Below are 11,490 nucleotides of genomic sequence, written 5' to 3' on the forward strand. Positions count from 1 at the left end.
ATTAGAGAAGGTTTTTCCCAGACTTCGCCAGGCACCGGCTGGGCGGCTGGCGCACTGCTCACCACTCATTTATGACTAATCGGAGTCCCTAGCCAGCGGCAGCACAGCAAGCCAGACAAAGTTGGGACACTGGCTTGCAGCTGGGCTGCCTCACCTTTGGGAAACTTCAGATACTCTTCCGGGGAGTCTCTCTGAAGACTCCAAAAAGGGAATCTTGTCACCTAGCTCTGGCCAAGAAAAGAGTCGACTTCTTCAAACTCTTGTAAACAGGCGCTGACTCTGCGGGTTGGAGGGGTAAGAGTCCCTGAGACTTGGTGGGGGCGGTAAGGATTCACTTCTCTTGGGGAAATCAGGCAGTGGGGAAAGAAATCCTCACTCCCATCTGTCTGGTGCTGATCACAGGGAGGAGGCAAGACCCCCACACTTGAAAGCCCTCCTCCTTCCCCCAATCCTGGGGGGGAAAAGAGCAGCAGCTAGAAAAAAATACAATTACCCCCTCCCAGCCACCACCCTCGCCCATCCCACCGCCCACCCCACCCCAACCCTCTCTCTCCTCCTTTACTCGTGCTGTGGAATGGAGAGGAGGGGAGTGACGGGAGAAAAACGAATACAAATCTGCAATTGATTTTCATAATGTTTCTGCGGTGTTTGCAAACCAATCGCCTGAACGTCCCCGATCTTACCTAAGAGAGAACCCCTCCTACGTCTGCGAAGTGCTCCGAACTGATATATGACAATATCTACTTTGGATCACGTGCTCGGGGAGAGAGACTAAGACGGATAACGCGTCATCTCGCCTTCCCAAATTTTCCCCCCTCGCTAGACCGGGTCCAAAACCTTCATCCGGAGCCGGCAGGAGAGGAGAACGATGTTTAACTCGGTCAACCTGGGCAACTTCTGCTCGCCGTCGCGCAAGGAGAGGGGCGCTGATTTTGGCGAGCGAGGGAGCTGCGCCTCCAACCTCTATCTGCCCAGTTGCACTTACTACATGCCCGAGTTCTCCACGGTCTCCTCCTTCCTGCCCCAGGCCCCCTCTCGTCAGATCTCCTATCCCTACTCGGCCCAAGTGCCCCCGGTCCGGGAGGTCTCCTACGGCCTGGAGCCATCCAGCAAGTGGCACCATCGGAACAGCTACTCCTCCTGCTATGCGGCGGCCGACGAGCTTATGCACCGGGAGTGCCTGCCTCCTTCCACCGTCACCGAGATTCTCATGAAAAACGAAGGCTCCTACGGCGGCCACCACCACCCCAGCGCCCCGCACGCAGCCCCCGCCGGCTTCTACTCGTCAGTCAACAAGAACAGCGTCCTGCCTCAAGCCTTCGACCGTTTCTTCGACAACGCCTACTGCGGTGGCGGCGACGCGCCCGCCGAGCCCCCCTGCTCGGGCAAGGGCGAGGCCAAAGGGGAGCCTGAGGGGCCCCCGGCCTCGGGACTAGCGTCCCGGGCTGAGGCGGGTGCGGAGGCCGAAGCTGAGGAGGAGAACACAAATCCAAGCTCGTCCGGTTCAGCCCACTCGGCGGCCAAGGAGCCGGCCAAAGGAGCCGCCCCCAGTAGGTAGCAGCGGCCGGGAACAGGCGGGCAGCGAGGGAGGGAGTGAGAGAGGGAGGGCGAGAGTAGGGGGGAGGCAAGGGGAGCGGGGACGGCCTCGTGTTTTGGGTCAGTCCGATTTTATGTGGAGTTTTATAAGCATTCAAAGGATTTTATTATAACCTACAAAGCCCTCTCTCCCAACGACTGGACTTTTTACGATGGAGAAGGGGTGGGGAGGGAGGGAAAAGGGCTCTTTGGAAAAGCCGGGTGAACCCCCCCTCTCCCGTTATCTCCCTCGGTCTGTGAAATTTTTAAAAGCGCCACCATTGCGGGCGATATTAACTTTGATCGTGAACTTAGAGGAGCATTTAAGGAAGGATGGGGAGCTGGGCTGCCGGGGAGTGGGAGGGAGGGGAGGGGTGGAGGGGGAGAAAGGGGAGGGCGAGGGAAAGGCAGGGAGAAACCCAGAGAGGGGGAGAGGTGGGGTAGAGAAGCAATAGAGCAGAACCTGAGACCGGAGAAGCGAGCCAGGGCTGCTCTGATTCTTTTTAAAACTACTTTTGAAAATGCTCAAACTATGTGTTTGCGGGTCCTTGAGCAGAAACCCAAGCAACCCTGGGGTCAGCAGCGACAGGGGAATAGCGAGAGGCGGCTCAGGGCTCCCCTGCGCCCCAGGCGGGGGTCTCAGCGTTTCTCCTCGGTCCGCGGCCTTGGTGCTGGCCTAGAACTGCAGCCGCGAAGGCGCTGCCCCGCGGGCGTCCCGGGGCGCCAGGGCCCCGGAAGCGACTCTCTGGTGTCTTGGTGCCTGTTCGCTGGCTTCCTCTCAGCCTCCCCACTGCGTTCGCCAGATCTCACTTTGCGCCTGTTCTCCGCCGATCCCCCAGATTTCTGGAGGAGGGGGTGGTGGGCTTTCAGAACCACTGGGAGGGCGGCTCGGGAAGGGGCAGAGGGCTGCAGGGGAGCAAGCAGGGGGCCCAAGGGGAAGCCCATGGCCCCGGAGGGCTTTCCTTCTCTCCCAGACTCGGTCAGCCACCGCTCTCTCTTGAGGGGTGGGGGTAGGGGGTGCCGCGGGTCATGCAGTGGCCCGGGATTGGGACAAGCTAGATCTGGCAGAGGGTCGAGGCTTGCCCTAGCGCTGCGCCCGCGCGAGGAGAGCTGGCCGGCCCGGCGGGAGGGCTGCCTGGCTGTTTGGCTGGGAGAAGGGCCGCTGGGGGCTCAGCGGGCTGGGGTCGCCCGGGTCTCACGTGTCTCTCTCCCCCCTCTCCTCGCACTTGCCCCCTCCCCTCCCTCCAGACGCCCCCCGCACTCGCAAGAAGCGCTGCCCTTATTCGAAATTCCAGATCCGGGAACTGGAGCGAGAGTTTTTCTTCAACGTGTATATCAACAAAGAGAAGCGGCTGCAGCTGTCCCGGATGCTGAACCTGACGGACCGACAAGTGAAAATTTGGTTTCAGAACAGAAGGATGAAAGAAAAAAAACTGAGCAGAGACCGGCTGCAGTATTTCTCGGGAAATCCGCTGCTGTAACCGCAGACCGGGCCCTTTTGGGGAAGGGGGAAAAGGGGAGATTATTTTATTTTATTTTTATTTTTTATTTTCTAACTCGTCTTCTTTCCGCGGGTGGAAACTGGACTGTGGCCAGGGCTGGCCCCCACTGCCGTTGCTGGCACTTCTTTCCGGAGCCTCCTTCACCCTCGCCTGACTCTTGCTGTGTGACAGGGACCGAGCCTGGAAGGGGGGTGAAGGGAAGTGTCTGACTTACGGCGAGTGGACACCGTTGGCACCGAGGCCAAGACTCTTTATTTAAAAGAAAACACACCTCGGCGACAATGTCTTGCTGCTCAGATTGGGTGGGGGGAGGGGCGACAGTAGCGGGCGCCTGAACCGAACACTCCTCAAACTAAAAGCCTTCCCTTGCCCAAGTGAAAGGATCCGCTAGGACACCATGTCTGTCAGCGGAAACCGCTCCGGCTCCCCGCCCCTACCCCACCTTGCCCCACTATTAGTGGGCAGCTAAATGTGATCCTGCCTTGCTGTGAAATTCCTGTACCTTCGACCTGGTGTTAGGTGTGCAAAGTCCGTGTCCTACCTCCGTCCTCGCCCAGGCCCCGCCCGAGCCTAGTTGTCCTCCCCGTGAATGTGTAGAGCCCTCCTTTGAAATTTCTTAACTGGTGCATCGAGGTTTCCTAACCTTTTTCCAAGCAGTGCCCCACTCCATGGATTTATAGCTATAGTCTATGCAGTTGTTACCTCCTTTTTTTTATTTTTAAGGACAAAAGAAAAGATTGGGGTGGATGGAGGCAGTAGGAAGATGGGATTGGGCACCTCCCCCATGCTGGGGCCTGAATTTTTGTAAATAAATTTCACAAGCGTTTCTTTCTACCCAGAGGGGATGGGGGGAGGACAGCCCGAAATGAGATTTGAATCACCCATCTCTCTCCATGTGCGTGAGTGCGTGTGTACATAGGCAGTCCCCACCCTGCTCCCATCCCAGAGGGATTGCTGTGATTTTTTTTTTTTTGGTGGCAAATAAAGATATTTCATTCTGTTCAATATTATGATTTTATTTGACCCTTTTATTAACCCCTCTCCTCTTAAAACCCTCCATTCTCCCAAGGTGGTGGTGGAGGAGGAGGAGGCAGGTGGGCTGAGCCCAGCCAGTGAGGACAGGCATGCAGAGGTGAGGTAGGCCTGTGCTGGCCGGCCTGGAGCTCTTCTGCACTGGCAGGGCCAAGAGTGTGGTGGTAGCCTCCTCCCGCTCTCAAGCTGAGGACATTCCACAGCTACTCTTAAGCTCTCCTTCCTCACGTGCAGCTCGAGCTGAGCTGTGTCCAAATGCCCAGCAACGGCTTTCTGTTTAAGTACACATTTTTTTTGTGGAGTTAATTGTAACCATCATCGAATTTAAATTTATAGGAATTTTTCTGGCTCCACCGCCCTCCTGCCAGATGTCTCCGTCTGTCGCAATTAAATGTGTAGGGTTGAGGGTAGGACTTTAGTGTTTTTTTTTTCTCCATGAGAAGACTGTACTGGAATTTTTATATACAGTTTTTAAGAAAGGAGGGGAGAGGAAGAAACCAGCCCCCTCCTCCTTCTCTCCAAAGCCCCTGAGGATGGGAAGGTGGGGCCTGGCCGCTTCCCCTCTGGCACAAATGGCCAGGCTCCTCCAGACACAACAAGACGCCTAGGCTGGGGCCACCCTGATGTTTATACATTGGGTGTCCCAGAGTAGAAAGTCCCAGAGATTTGTTTTGTAGGGGTTGGTGTAGGGTGGGGCACTGGGGAAGGAGGTGACCTGTGGGGACAGTCGTCACACCCATCTATATTTGCCCCATTTTCTTCTGTGTGAAGATAATCATGGTCCTTTCAGTGCTTTCAGTGAGGGTACTGGGTTGGTGTCTGTTCCAAACTCGTTATTTGGAGGCAGAGGTTTGGAACCAATTCTCTTATCTTTCCCTTCTCTTTCTGTTCTTGTCTTATTCAAGAAAGATTTTTTTGTCAATATGATTCTGTTGGATGAAAGGCAAAAGCATCATGACTATCAAATGAAGGTTCTGTCTTTTTTGATGGCAGAGATCCCAGCAGCCTAGGGGTCTGAATCTCTAATTTGTAAATGTGGGTCTTGAGAGAAGATTTGCAAACTGGGGTGTATATGCATCCCATAATTCCCTCCTGTGCCCACAAACATTTGATTTTAATCAGTGTGCCTATGGGTGCAGGTGAGGAGTGTATTTGTATGATTTTGCCTTGGTACGAGAAGTGAACCTGACCACAGGCACATCTAGAGCTTGTGCCTCTATGGTGTGTAACCACGGGCAATGTTTAGTGAGTGTGGGCAGGAATGCAATTGAAAGTCCTGTGTGTGCTTGTGTGTGTATGACACGTCTCTAGGTATGAAGTTTAGCCACTAGTCATGTTAGGGAATATTAGCCTTCTGGCCATGTTTCCTGTAAAAATAGGAAGGAGATAACTATATAGAACAAAGCTTTTTATAAAGCAAAATATTAACCTCTAAATGGCTCCTGATTTTGGAGAAAAATATTGAAAATCCACAGCTACTAATTTCTCTGCAATGTGCAGCCCAGAAAATGTCCTCAGCTCCAGAATAGATTTCTGATAGATGAGAGGAGAGGATCATCACGAAAGAAAAACAAAGGTTTCTGTGACCCAGGCCCAAGAACCTGCCAGGCCTTGGTAACCATCTAAAAAGAGAGAAAAAGGAGGGTCTTTTGTCCCCCAAACAAACCCACCTTCAGACTCCTGGGACGTCTAAGCCCCTTTGCAGGTCAGGGACACCCTGGGCTCAACCTCTTGGGGTAATCCCCTCCAGCCACAGCACTGCCCAGGAACAAAAGACCCTCGTCTAGACGCTGCCATAAAGCACCCCCCCGCGCCTCTAAACCCAGTTTCATTTCGCCCTTAACGACCCAGTCTGGCCTGTATTAGAAAACGCTTCCGCCCTAAATAGTAAACAAACCTGCAGTGGAGGGTCTTGGCTTTTCCAACACACCCCAGACTCCCACCTCATCACCCCCTTGCCCCACATTTTTCCTCTTTTCCTCCAGTCTTTTTCAGTTCCTAGCTCCAAAACCCTCCCCCTGCCCCAGTAAATAAACCCGAGGCCGAGTTCAAAGTTTCCCAGAGCTAAGGAGGAATGTTGGTTGTAAAAATCCAAGTTTATAGCACACGTGGGAGTTTACAAGGGTATTAAGTGGTGTGGGCTGAGAGAGCACTCTGGGCACCACCCCCTCCCACTATGGGCTTTGGGGGTACAGGGGGAACCTGGGACACTTGAAAGGAGGAATGGGTTGGGGGACAGCCTTGGGATTGGGATTTCTTCTTCACTTAGACCCTTAGGTTGCTGGGGAATGGTGATGCCAGGGCCCCTTGGAAGAAGGCTCAAAACCTCCACCAAAAATATCTGAGAGAAAGTCCACAGGTTCTAGGTGCCCAGATGGGGAGGTAGGGGACCCCTGTCTTGGGGGAAGTGAAAAAGGTGCAGACTAGTTGTTTGAATGGTAAACAGAGTTGGGGATACCTGGAGCCACTTCTCAACCAGAGGGGGAGAAACTACCTTGGGCTAATTTCTCGAGTGGGCTGAAGGCAAAGAGGTCTTTTCTCACCAGGGCAAACAAGAACTTTGAACTTCAAGGGAGTCAAGGGCACCACCCCTTCCTTCTCCCCGCCCCTCTCAGGAATCTGTAGGGCAATTGTTTCTGGGCCAATATTCCCTGAAGGGGGCGGCCACTGGGGTTTTCTGGTGCCCCAGGGCTGGATAATGCTGTTGGCTAACCCCTCCCTGCACAGAGCCCGCCAGAACCTTGTGCACGCGACTACACTCTTTATTATTCATATAAACCTTTTGAAAAGGCAACGCCCGGGAAGTTTTTATAACTTTGCTTGGCATAAAAATTTTACAAGATTCCCCTTCCCTTTAAAAAAAAAAACTTAAAGTTTTGGTCTTGCCATAGGATGAAATCTCAGGTCTTTGGGAGGGAGGAGAAGGGCTCTGGGATGCAGGGTTGAGGAGGAGTGTTTAGAGCTGCCTCTTTTTGCCTAAGGCAAAAAGGTTTGATGGTCTGGGTCTATCCTTCCTGAGGCCCACCTTGAACCCAGGTTTGGCGACTACCAGCCAACAGAGGCTCCAGGCCTCCCAGAGAGTCCTGTCTAATCTGCTCTTGAGACACACCTATACAGACCCCCGAAGTTTAGACAATGCTAGCATGACAAGACCTTCCCCCACCACACTTGATCTCCTGTAAGCACTGTTTCTCTCTCTCTCTCTCTCTCCACGCACACACACACACAAATACAGCACTGCACATCCCCCCCGCCACCCACTGCACAAAGCTGAGACCCGTAACCTTGACTCAGATTGCCGATTTGGGAGCGTCTCTGCACACACAGTCTCACATCCGTGCCGCCTGTGAAGTCAACAATGGGTTTGAAGAAAGAATCAAAATGCCAAGAAACTCCTGCTCAGAGGTTGCAGTGGTTGCAGAACTAAAGGAGACAGAGGGCCAGCAGGGCTGCAGTCCAGGAGCCCAGAGAACAAAGGCACTCATGGGGGGACGTGGCCTTGAGCTGTCAAGCCCACGGATGGCCCTTTGGACCTGCCCCCTACCTGGGACTGGCAGAACCTCACTCCTTCATTTCCCCTGACTCCAGCCTTGCGAGCACCAATTGAGCTGAACTTTGGGTCATTTTAATGTTTAGCTGTGGAGGTCAGGACAAAGATGGAGTGACTTTGCCAGAGATAGGCCTGGTAGACAAGTTTCCTCTGGGGCAATGGAAGTGAAGATACAAGACCCCTGGATTCCTGGTACTTCAGAGAGCCATGAGCTTGAGTGGTGGTGCGCCCCGGAGCCGGAGCCAATTTTCCTTCCCTCTAATGGCGACGGCTGAGGCCTGGTGGCTGCGGCTGACACCCCTACCCTTCGCCTTGTGAGGAGCCTGGCTAAAGCTGAAGGCGGGAGAAGGTCAACTCCAAGCCTTAGCAGCCCGGCTGGTGAGGCATATGACAGCCTGGAGCATTCCCCCTCACTAAGCCCAGCACAACAGAGAAAAATGGCAAAGGCTAGGACAGAAATTCAAGGGGAAGGAAAGAATTCAAGAGAAAAAAAAAGCAAATAATAAATTTGGTAATAGAGAAAGAAAGAAAGAAAAGAGGAAATGGAAAAATAAGGAAGACAATGAATTAAGAAAGAGAAAAAATCGGAAAAAGAAGGAAAAATGAATTGCAGGGGGAAAGGGAAGAATGAAAAATAGAGAAAGAAGCAGATAAAGAAAAAGGAGGAGGATGAAACAAGAAGGAAGGAAGGAAAGAAGGAAAGAAAGACAAACAGATCTTTGAAAAGGAATTTAGCCGGTTAGGGAGACTCGGGTTTTTCTCCGGAGCAAGCCAGCCCGACCACAGCCTGACTGTCTGGAAATCTGACCTACTTGGGCAACTTAGAAGCAAACCACTAGAGCGGGGAGCAGGGCCTTCCCCCCAAGACCTCCTCTCATCTGTCCCCTCCTCCCAAAGCTTCTCTCCGAGGTGTTTGCGGTCTGGTTTCAATTCAGGAGGCAAAGTTAAATAACCGAACGGCTGCGGCAGGGCCAGGAAGCAGTGAGGCTGGCACGGCTTATCAGACTTCAGGATGCAGGGATCTCAGGGAGCACTTTGGGTAAAAGTGAATATTTGTGGCTGTGTACACACAATTAAATGCAACTTAGACATGTGTATAGATGCTAAACTCCACAGCATCTGGGTACAAGTGTGTACCTTCTGCTGGCCGGGCTGCCAGGGTGGCTGCGAGATCCGGATTAGACTTGAGGCCCCTCTAAGCTTCCTCAGCCTCCTACCTCCCTCTCGTACCTGTTTGAAAATCTTTTTTGGGGGGCCTCTGAGCATTCCGCATTTTGCCTGGAATTTCTCTGCTTCCAATTCAGCTGGGGCAGAGCCTTGAATGAAGCTAATGAATAAGAAAAGCAAATCTTTCCTTCAAGTTTTGGGAAGAGAATTATTTATCTTGGTCTCCAAAACAAGAGGAAAAAACCTGCAATCACTGGTGCGATTTTGTTTTCCATTTCGCTTGAAGAGATTTCAATACACACACTTTATTTTTATTTTATTTTATTATTTTATCCCAAAGGGAGAGACACTCTTCCTTTTTCAGTTCATCTTCAGAATTTCCCAGATGACTTTCTTAACCTGTTGGGGAAACTTCGATAATTTTTATTGGAGAAATCAGGGTGCGTCTGGGGTGCTTTGAGGGCTACAGCCAGGAAAGCAGCAAGGTTCCTTTCTGTTTGTTGAGCACTACATTTTCCTTCTTCTGCTTTCACACGGGACCCCTAGCGCCCCAGCCCTTGGCCTGCCCTGTGGAACCCGCTGGATACTCCTGGAGTATTCGAGGAGTTTCCGAACCCTCCTCCTCTCCCTTGCTCACAGCCCCACAGGCGGAAGGAGGCCCAGTCCGGGCTCTGCTGCCCCTCCAGGGTCTGGGTACCTGGGGAAGGGCTCTGGGGTGGATGTGATTTGTCAAGACATGTGCACACAGCCTGAGCCCCTCTCTGTCTGCAGACACCGGATTTTCATTTCCCCAAGTTGAGGTAAGAAGTGGGAACCCCAGAGTTTCAGGGTAAGCGCAGGTCTCTCCATACTCCAGAAAGTTGGAGAAATACATTAATAAGAGTCGGTATGGGGGTGATTCTAGCAACACAGACTTCCTCTGGAGCCCAATCCAGTGGCCAAGGGCGCAGGCTGGAGGGTCTTGGCCCTGTGGGGCAGGGCGGTGGGCGCCTGGCAGCGGCGGCAGGCGGGTGGCTGTGGCGGCCCGCTTGCCTTTGAACGCCAGGCCCGGACAATAGGACGGAAACGGCCTTTGCTCGTGGCCTCGGGAAAGACCGAGCCCAAGGGGGCAGGGCTAGGACCCAGATCCGCACAAATGCTCCCCTGGCCCAGTCCTCATGCTCACTTCTTCCTTCCTTTTACCTCCACTGAGGCAGAATCCCAAAGTCTGCAAAAACCCAACAAGTTATTCAAGTCTGCGTCCGAGCCGGCTCCTTTTAACAGTGCCGGATTTTCGTTTATCTTGCGTAATTAGAGGCAAACATTTTTCCCACCGGGGGTCCCACTTAGGCTGATGAATTTGATTTCTTTTTTCATTAATGGGCCGTGTTTATCATACTTCTAATTATTTCAACTTTAAACACTATTCCTTCTTGTGAAGAGGTGGGAGTCGAGGCGGGAGGCTCCTTCTCCCCGGGGTATTATTTCCATTAGTAATGGCAAGGATTCTGAAGCGACTCCATCCCCTCATCATGGCTGAGGTGAGAGGTGGGATTGGGATGGGGGTCAGGCTTCTAGGGGCCCTGAGGCCCAGTGACTCCTCTCCTTTCCTGCTGGTTCCCTAGGTTCTACTTTGGGGGCTTGTCTTAAAGTTTATCTCCTCCACCCTCCTCTGCGGACTCCCCCAACTCCCTCCCAAGCTGGGCTCAAACCTGTCCACTGCAAGGTTCTTCCCTCCAAACCTTCCCCGGATCCCAGCCGGGCCTGGGCAAAGGCTCCGGTAGTGTCGTCCCAGCCCTCAGCTACTAACACCTAGAGAAAAATCAGGAAAAGCTGAGGTGACCAACGGGCACCTGGCTGTGGGGGAAATGGCCCACCAGACTCCAAAACCGGGGTGGGGGGAGCAATGGCATGGGACTGGGACGCTAAACTCCAGGGACAAGCACACCAGGCAGGAAAATAAGGAGATGTGAAAGAGGGGGGAGGGAACCCCCCAAAGCCATATAATTCTCAATTGCTTTGGTCTTTAATTTCATCGTCCCATAAATGAGAAAATATCAGTTCCCATACTAAATTTTTATCCCCGGCTGATAAATATGACGGGAAATTTTCGTTGGGTCCTCGTAAAAGGGAACGGTTTCGATCAAACTGGTGGGGAAAGACTTATGCAGATAATACAAACAGAGTGGCCATAAAGTCTCGGCCATTTCCCGCGGGATGGGCGGTGGGACAAATGGCTCCCTGGATTGACTGCTGCCCGGGCTGTCCCAAGTCTCGTCTGGGGCCTAAACAGCCTAACCTTGCCCTGGACAACCCCCATGCTGAGGCCACGGCGACCCCTGCAAATGAAAACACAAAACCATTTCAAATCTCCCCTGGCTGGTCCTGCAAGCAAGTCACATACTGCACATTTCCTTCCAGTTTTCCGGAGGTTCAGAAACCCTTGCGCCTTCGCTCGCCACCCTTGGATGGGGGAACTCGGCGGATTTCTTTCCGCAGTCTTCTAGCCGCGCCGGCTTGGGCCTCCCTTGAAGCGATCTAGCCTCCTCACTCCTCCTCGCCAGGGCGCTCCGGCTTCAGTGCGCTCCCCGCCAGCATCCAGCCCCTCAGAAAGTCGAAACCGGAGGCTCTATCCAGGGAAAAATGCGGGGCGACCGGAAAGACAAGTTTTTCTCCGGATTCCGT

General features: G+C 53.1%; 1 protein-coding gene across 1 annotated transcript; it reads left to right on the forward strand.

The window, feature by feature from the left end:
• Window positions 1-754: 754 nt before the first annotated feature.
• Window positions 755-5,313, forward strand: HOXC11 (homeobox C11). The gene is made up of 2 exons (XM_069491166.1): window positions 755-1,550; window positions 2,824-5,313. Exons 1-2 carry the CDS (start codon window positions 869-871, stop codon window positions 3,054-3,056), a joined length of 915 nt encoding a protein of 304 aa, XP_069347267.1. The 5' UTR covers window positions 755-868; the 3' UTR covers window positions 3,057-5,313.
• The last annotated feature ends 6,177 nt before the right edge of the window (window positions 5,314-11,490 follow it).

This window comes from Eulemur rufifrons, chromosome 16, assembly GCF_041146395.1.
Source record: "Eulemur rufifrons isolate Redbay chromosome 16, OSU_ERuf_1, whole genome shotgun sequence".
Taxonomy (NCBI): Eukaryota; Metazoa; Chordata; class Mammalia; order Primates; family Lemuridae; genus Eulemur; species Eulemur rufifrons.

Excerpts from the sequence above, each read along its gene's own strand:
- HOXC11 (XM_069491166.1), top strand. The coding sequence starts at position 869 with ATGTTTAACTCGGTCAACCTGGGCAACTTCTGCTCGCCGTCGCGCAAG. Across the intron at positions 1,551-2,823 it reads GGCCAAAGGAGCCGCCCCCA|ACGCCCCCCGCACTCGCAAG; the intron begins GTAGGTAGCAGC and ends CCCTCCCTCCAG.